This window comes from Ranitomeya variabilis, chromosome 5, assembly GCF_051348905.1.
Source record: "Ranitomeya variabilis isolate aRanVar5 chromosome 5, aRanVar5.hap1, whole genome shotgun sequence".
Taxonomy (NCBI): domain Eukaryota; kingdom Metazoa; phylum Chordata; class Amphibia; order Anura; family Dendrobatidae; genus Ranitomeya; species Ranitomeya variabilis.
The window spans coordinates 181,973,550-181,982,396 of NC_135236.1; the positions used below are offsets into that span (position 1 = coordinate 181,973,550).

The 8,847-nt window shown below is 36.8% G+C and overlaps 1 protein-coding gene across 1 annotated transcript; it reads right to left on the minus strand.

Moving 5' to 3' along the window:
• Positions 1 to 1,037: 1,037 nt before the first annotated feature.
• Positions 1,038 to 2,093, minus strand: LOC143773525 (olfactory receptor-like protein OLF1). The gene has a single exon (XM_077260942.1). It carries the CDS (start codon positions 2,091 to 2,093, stop codon positions 1,149 to 1,151), a length of 945 nt encoding a protein of 314 aa, XP_077117057.1. The 3' UTR covers positions 1,038 to 1,148.
• Positions 2,094 to 8,847: the final 6,754 nt, after the last annotated feature.

Consider the following 8,847-nt stretch of genomic DNA (forward strand, 5'->3'; position numbering starts at 1 on the left):
GCTGATTAGAAATTAAGTGTTAACAAGAAGTTGGACAGGTGTACCTAATAATGTGGCCAGTGAGTGTATGTATATATATATATATATATATATATATATACTCCTCATCACTGAAGCTGCAAAACAGAGAAGGCAAGGTCATGGAGCTATGGAAAGACAGACATGTTAATGATATGCAAGTAATGAAAAAAATGGAGACAAATTTTAAAAACATCTAAATTCATTCAGTAACAAATATGAGCATCAGACGCAGAAATACATGTACTTGCATGACTTGGCATATATCAATGAGGTTATTAATCACTCCCTTACAAATTGGATATAAAACGTGCATTGGAGTGATGAAGGGCAGGGTTGCCAACCATCCAGAAATTCGTGGACAGTCTGTAAAAATTAGGGCAAATTTTTGACATATCTGTAAATATACAGTAATATGAGGCGTCCTTGAATTTTTGAAGCTGAAGAATCTTATACAGATTATTTTGACTGTAATTATCATCATTTATGGCCACGTGCACACATTCAGTATTCGGTCAGTATTTTACCTCAATATTTGGAAGCGAAAACCAGGAGTGGGTGATAAATACAGAAGTGGTGATGTGTTTCTATTATACTTTTCCTCTGATTGTTCCTCTCCTGGTTTTGGCTTACGAATACTGAGTAGTGATGAGCGAGTATACTTGTTGCTCGGGTTTTCCCGAGCACCCTCGGGTGACCTCCGAGTATTTGTTAGTGTTCAGAGATTTATTTTTCATCACTGCAGCTGAATGATTTACAGCTTCACCTATGAGGACTATTCAATACAAAAAAAAGTGAGAAAAAAAGTTTTAAAAAATAAAAAAAATCACAAAAGTTCAAATTGCCTTCCTTTTGCCCCATTAAAAGTAAAACAATTAAAAAAAACAAAACACGTATTTGGTATTGCTGCATTTGTAAAAATATGATATATCGAACTATAAAATAAATGAATCTGAGTTTAACAGCATGACGGAAAAAATAAAATTGCCAGAAATATGTTTTTTTGGCTGCAGCAACTTTGTCATAAAATGCAACAAGAGGAAACCAAAACATGGAAACATTTTGAAAACATATTTTCCTACATAATGCCTTAAAACATGTCATGAAATCAAATGCAAGTCAAGTATGAGTCAATTATTCTGTAACATCGTCTTCTTTCTTGTACTTTCCTTCAGTGCTAATTTTACATCGTTGTTTCTTAAAGAGTAGATCAGAGGATTTAGCATTGGGGTGATAACACTGTAGAACAAGGCGGCCATTTTATCATGGTTTGTGACATGAACGGTCCCAGGTCTCATATAGATAAAGAATATAGTGCCATAAAATAAAACCACAACAAGAACATGCGAAGCACAAGTGGAAAAAGCTTTTCTCCGTCCAGTGGTTGTACGAATCTTCATTATGCTGGATATTATTTTGACATATGTAATAAGAATGCAAAAAAATGGGGCCCCAGATACCACTATAGCACAGAAGAAAAGGAGAGTCTTATTAAGAGAAGCATCTGTGCAAGCCAGTTCTAGCAGTGAGGGTGTTTCACAGAAAAAATGATTCACTACATTTCGGCTACAGAACGGTAACTGCAATGTATACACTGTGTGTACTACAGAGTCTAGAAGGCCTCCGAACCACGATCCTATTGCAATTTTAATGCACAAGATGGGATGCATAATATTAGTATAGTGTAAGGGGCTGCATATAGCCACATACCGATCGTAGGCCATTGCTAACAACAAAAAACTCTCTGTCCCTCCTAGAGAGAGGTGAATGAACATTTGAGTGAAACAAGCATGAAAAGAGATGGTTTTCTTCACTGATAATAAGTTTATTAGCATTATAGGAACAACACTTGACGTATACCAGATGTCCAAGAAAGAGAGATTTCTCAGAAAGAAGTACATCGGAGTGTTCAGTCGAGGGTTTATGTTACTAACCCAAATTATTACTATATTACCAAACAAAGAAACAATATAACATGTAAGAACTACAATGAAAAGCCAAATCTGCATGTCCTGCCTGTTGGTTAGACCCAGAAGAATGAACTCGTCCACGGTGGTGAAATTCCATTTGACCATTACTAGAGTCTAAAAGGAAAAGTGTGTTTGATGTTACTTAGTGAAACCCAACAGGCAGGAAATCGTAGTATTCAAAATGGTGTTTATAGACATGAAATACAGAACTATTGCTTTAGTTCATGATCAAGTTCATACAGACCAGCATGATACAAGTGCAGTATGCCAGGAACAGCTACATTTCATAGTGAAAACCTGTATACACAATCCTAAGTACTAATTGTACAGCAGATATACCCGGACATTTTATAACACTATTATTCAATGACTTTTGGAATGGAACTACCACTTGGTGACAATTGTTGGCTTATTTAGGCCTGCTATGGTGTGATGGTTATTTGGGCAACTGTAGTTGGCCAGCATAGAGTAGCATATAAAAGTTTGGGCACCCCTGGTCAAAATTGCTGTTTTTGTGAACAGTTAGGCAAGTTGAAGAAGTGTGAAAATGATCTTCAAAAGGCCTAAAGTTAAACATGACACATTTCCTTTATATTTTAGGCAAAAAAAAAATTGTTATTTTTTTTTACATTTTAAATATCACAAAAAGGAAACTAGACCAATGTAAAAGTGAGGGGAACATAAGAGATATGTGTGCTCGGATAATTTTGACCAAGGTTTTAGACCTTAATTAGCCTGTTAGGGTTATGGCTTCTTCACTGTCATCTTTATGAAAGGTCAAGTGATGCAAACTTCCTAGCTTTATAAAAACCCAGCCTCCTCTAACCTTGTGCCAAAAAAACAGCAGCAATTGATTCTTCTAAGCAGCTGTCTACCACTCTGAAAATGAAAATAGTGGAGGTCCACAAAGCAGGAGAAAGCTATAACAAGATAGCAAAGCATTTTCAAGTTGTCCTTTCCTGAGTTCAAAATGTAATTAAGAAATGTCAGTTAACAGGAACAGTGGAGGTCAAGAAATAATGTCTGGAAGATCAAGCAAAATTTTAGTGAAAGCTGCTCACAGGATTGCTAGAGAGGAAAACTAGAACCCCTGCTTGACTGCAAAAGGCCTTCAGAAAGATCCAGCAGATTCTGGAGTTGTGGTACATTGTTCTAATGTTCAGAGACACCTGCACAAATATGGTCTTCATGGAAGAGTCATCAGAAGAAAACCTCTCCTGCATCTTCACCATAAAATTCATATGTGTTGAGAAAAAAGGGAACATAATTTCAGGAAAAGAACGTTTCGCCAACCATTAAGCGTGGGAGTGGATCAATCATGCATTGGGGTTGTGTTGTAGCCAATGGCATGGAGAACATTTCACAGGTAGAGGGAAGAATGGATTCAATGAAATTTCAACTAATTCTTGATGCAAATATACTGTAACACCATCTGTAAAAAAGCTGAAATTTAAAAGAGTATTGCTTCTATAAATGGATAATGATCCAAAACAGACGTCAAAATCCAAAATAGACTACTTGATGCTGAAGGTTTTATAATGGCCCACACAATCCCCTGATCTGAACATCATTCTGTGGCTAGACCTCAAAATAGCAGTGCATGCAAGACAACCCAGGAATCTCACAGAACTGGAAGAATTTTCCAAGTAAGAATGGATAAAATCCCTCAAATACTCTAGGCAGGCTACAAAAAGCATTTACAAGTTGAGATACTTGCAAAAGGGGGTGCTACTAGGTACTAGCCATGGAGGGAGCCCAAACTTTTGCATATGCCCATTTTCCTTTTTGTAATTTTTAAAATGTATAAGATGAAAATATATCTATATTTTTTTTGCCTAAAATACAAAGGGAATGTCTTCTTTAACTTTACGCTTTCTATCACATGGGGTTAAGGCAGAACTTGAAAGTGACCTAAATAGATATGACTGAATATGCCAATATTCAAAATTTGGCAAATCACATGAATTTAACAGGGAAATTCAATCCATAGCGTAATAAATGTAGAATGTAAAAAAAATGAATATTCACCTGTCCTACAGCCCACACAACCTGCCATCCAGTCTACCACACCTCTCCTTTTTGTCTTTTGCTAAGGCATACATCCTTTTTGACTTGCTTAAATCTATTCCAGGGCTTCCAGCGGCAAATAGGCTTCTGATGTCACTGGGCACTGTGACATTACACATTGTAACGTCAAAACATGTGTTCCCCATTGAGCAATTCACATCGTAATGTCAAGATACCTTTAGGTGCGCTGTGTTGGCATGGCGCGCAGTGATGTTAGAAGCTTAGTCGGCACTGGAAACCCCGGCAATGAGTAAAGCAGGCTGAAAAAGATGAACATGACTGGAGTAGGCAAAAAAAAATAGGTAAAGAGGACTGGCTGGCAGGCAGTGAGACAGGAGAGCTATGGGGAAAGAATTATTATTATTTTTTTACCTTTTGTCAGTCCTCTATGGTTCAAGAACATGGAGCCACTGCTGGCTACCTTTTTACTAAATAACATGGAGTGAATGCAAAAAATACATATTCTAGAGAGTGCAAGTTTTGTAAAATTCTAGAGAATTCAATTCCTTTCGAATAAATTCATGCATTTCTAGTCAAAATTTTTTAAATGGTGTACACCTCTTAATGATTTCAGACTTTTCTATTCCAGTGGCGCACAACACCAGTATAAATGAATCAGCCCCCATATTTTTACATTGATAATTTCGCCCTACCGTTGTTTTGTTTAAGGATTCCTATAAAAAAGTTTTTCATTTATATAATCGAATTAAAGAAGAATGGAATTAAAAGGGTATTCCCATCTCCAAAATCCTATTCTAATATGTATTGTCTAATAATAATAATAAAAATAATCAAATACCTCAAATTACAAATGTAGCATAGTTGTTCTGATTTGCTATGTCGCTTACCCCATGTGCAGGGCATTGCAGTAGCTTAGGTACCAGTGGTTACGGTCACTAACAGTTAAGTACCTGTCATGATATGAGTGGTATAATAATTTACTATATGTTATAATAACTAGAGATGAGTGGATAGATTTGTGGAAGACCTACAGTGGGGAAAATAAGTATTTGATACACTGCAGATATTGCAAGTTTTCCCACCTACAAAGAATGGAGAGGTCTACAGTTTTTATCGTAGGTACACTACAATTGTGAGAGACAGAATCTAAAAAAAACCCCAGAAAATCACCTGATGATTTTTAAGCATATAAATTGCATTTTATTGCATGAAATAAGTATTTGATTACCTACCAACCAGCAAGAATTCTGGCTCTCACAGGCCTGTTAGTTTTCCTTTAAGAAGCCCTCCTGGTCTGCATTCATTACCTGTATTAATTGCACCTGTTTAAACCCATTACCAGTATAAAAGACACCTGTCCACACACACAATCACGCTCCAACCTCTCCACCATGGTCAAGACCAAAGAGCTGTCTAAGGACACCAGGGACAAACTGTACACCTTCACAAGGCTGGGATGGGCTATAGGACAATAGACAAGCATCTTAGTAAGAAGGAAACAACTGTTGGCACAATTATTATAAAATGGAAGAAACACAAGATGATTGTCAATCTTTATCATTCTGTGGCTCCATGCAAGATCTCTCCTTGTGGGTTAAGGATATAAAAAAGTTAAGAATAAGCCAAGAACTAAATGGGAGGACCTGGTCAATGACCTGAAGAGAGCTGGGACCACAGTCTCAAACATTACCGTTAGTAACATATGCCGCCACCATGGATTGGATCCTGCAGGGCGCTCAAAGTCTCCATGCTCATGCCAGCACATGTCCAGGAACATATGAAGTTCACCAATGACCATCTGGATGAGACAGAGGAGACATGGAAGAAGGTCATGTGGTCAAATGAGACCAAAATAGAACTTTTTGGTATCAACTCCACTCGCTGTGTTTGGAGGAAGAAGAAGAATTAATACAATCCCAAGAACACCATCCCAATCATGAAGCATTGTGGGGAAACATCATTCTTTGGGGCTGCTTTTCTGCAAAGGAGACAGGACAACTGCACCATATTGAAGGGAGGATGGATGGGGTCATGTATTGTGAGATTTTGGCCAACACCCTCCTTCCCTCAGTAAGAGCATTGAAAATGTGGCTGGGTCTTCCAACAAGACAAGGATATGAAACACACAGCTGGGACAACTAAGGAGTGGCTTCGTAAGAATCATTTCAAGGTCCAGGAGTGGACTAGCCAGTCTTCAGACATGAATCCAATAGAAAATCTTTAGGGGAAGCTGAAACTCAATGTTGCCCAGTGGCAGCCTCGAAACCTGAAAGATCTGGAGAAGATCTGTATGGAGAAGTGAGCCAAAATCCCTGCTGCAGTGCGTGCAAACTTGATCAAGAACTACAGAAAACGTCAGATCTCTGTAATTGAAAACAAAGTTTTCTGTACCAAATATTAAGTTCTGTTTTACTATTGCATGAAATAAGTATTTGATACAATAAAATGTAAATCAATTATATAAAAATCAAACAATGTGATTTTCTGGATTTGTTTTTTAAGTTTCTGTCTCTCACAGTTGAAGTGTACCTACGATAAAAATTACAGACCTCTCAATTCTTTGCTAGTGGGAAAACATGCAAAATCTGCAGTATATAAAATACTTATTTGCCCCACTGTATATTTCCCAATCATGCAGGTCAGGTATGTCCTGTGCACGGAACACTTGGAGCACAGCAAGACGAATGTAAGAAGAGAAAAGAAAAGATCAAGCAGTAAGGCTCATGCCTTAATAAAATGCATCTTATTTATTGTAGATGAGTAAACCAACTCAGAATAAATCATATAAGAGTTTTAAAAGTTGCAAATGTGTTTCAGAGCTATGTCCTTAATCATTCCATAAAACTAAATGAGCTTGCCTGTGTTTAAATAATTTTACTCACAATCACTGTGGCAAGCCCTGATTTACAATAAAGAACATGTTTTTTATCAAAACATTAGTAATAATGCTGGATTTTATCTTACCTTCCTTCCTCTCCCTCAGCACCCTGTCATCTCTCTCTTTTGCTCTCTCACTGTTTTTCTTTCCTTCTCTCGCTCTGGGTAATTGCTTTTGAGTATTAGTATTATGATTAGCAGCAAATTGGTTCAATGTGAATCAACTTTTAAGCTAAAATGGACGAACCTAGCGAATTCGAATTTCAAAAGATTCTCTCTTTTGACAGTTTGTTTGTCTCAGTATGGAAAAATAAGTAATAACATATTTATAAAGCATCATAATTCTGTTCCAAATAATTTGTTTTGTTTTGTTTTTACATCACTGCATTTTCATTCATGTACTTCACTTTTATATGTGCCGTTTGCAAAAGAAAAAATATGTTATACCCAAAACCAGTTGGCCATGGGGGTAAGTTAAGAACAGGGCATTTTTTAACGTCACTGTCTCAACGGTGCTTTCCTTTTTCTATTTCAACGCACCCAAAAAAATGTAATCCTGGAGAAAACAATTATTGAAATGTAAAATGTAAGTAAAAGTAATAGTCTCTTATGATTTTTTTTGGTTTGCAGTGACATAAAAAGACAGAAATGAAAAAAAAAGGAAATTGTGAAGAATCATGCGTGTCTACAATTTGTAGCAAGTTGGAATGAATTTGTAAACCTTCTTAACATAATGTTATATTTGTTCACAAGTAAGGAATTAGATTTTTTCCTTACCTTTGACTGAAGTAACATATAGTAACCATTCAAATTAGTGGAACTGATCGATATAATTTCATATCTTATGGGTCACAATATGCATTGCATTGATCTCTATCTTTACTTCAGGAATGAAGCGTGTAGTTCTGTCATCTGCCATACTGCTCTGAAAACAAGCAGAGCAAGTTCCTACGAGTACCATAATGTATCCCGCTTTGTACTCCCTTCAGACCTTATATGCTCATTATTTGTGCCTAAGGGATTACATGTCAAACTTTAAATCCCATATTGAATTTTTTTATAATCTTGTAGAGTAACTAAACCATTGCAATAAGTTTTTCTATTTTTCAGGTTCTGAGTGAGCTTTGGTCAAAAAAACATGAGACGTGCAGAGCTCAGGAAACAAGAGTGCAAAACTCCTGATTGTCCACACAGTGCAGAGTACAGGTTCAATAGAAAGTTTATATATCCAGAGTACAGAGAACAGATTTAATAGAAAGTCTATGCTATCCATTAAATCTGCATTCTGCTCTGTGTGCCGGATTTATAATTTGCCTAGTGTGATTCACTAATTTTTTTTGCGCTAAATAGTTCAAAATGGCACACCTTATTCATGGATTTTGCACAAACTAAAAAATGCTCTTTATTTATGTCTTTTAACAATTTTCATGACTTTTTAGCAGCAAATTTGCAAATCTTTTAAAAAGTTGCAAAATTGTGCAGCGCCCCAGAGTCCTGGTCGTTGCAGTACTGACGCTCCGCCGCTGAGGGGCGTGATGGTACGTCTGATGGCACTTAAGGAGTTCACCTGACCAGGTATCACAGACACCAATACACTTCACAGTCTGGCCTCCAGAGGGAGCAAAGGGCACTATGTATTAGGCCACTCCTCACAATCTGGTAAAACTGGGGGTTGGATAGAAAGTTAGACAGAAGCTGACTAGGTTGGAACCAGTATTTAATCCTATTACCCATAAGAAAATCACTATGGGAAAAAGGAGGCCTAGGCACTAATATGACATAAAATAAATTTTATTACAAAATATAAATAAAACAAACACCATGATTATTAAACAAGAAATGTTCTCCTAAAAACATGTACGCTAAGAACAACTGCTAGGCAGGACATAGATGAACATAATAATATGACACATGAGTCCACAATGGATAAGGCACTACTACAATGATATATACT

Excerpts from the sequence above, each read along its gene's own strand:
- LOC143773525 (XM_077260942.1), bottom strand. The coding sequence starts at position 2,093 with ATGGTCAAATGGAATTTCACCACCGTGGACGAGTTCATTCTTCTGGGT.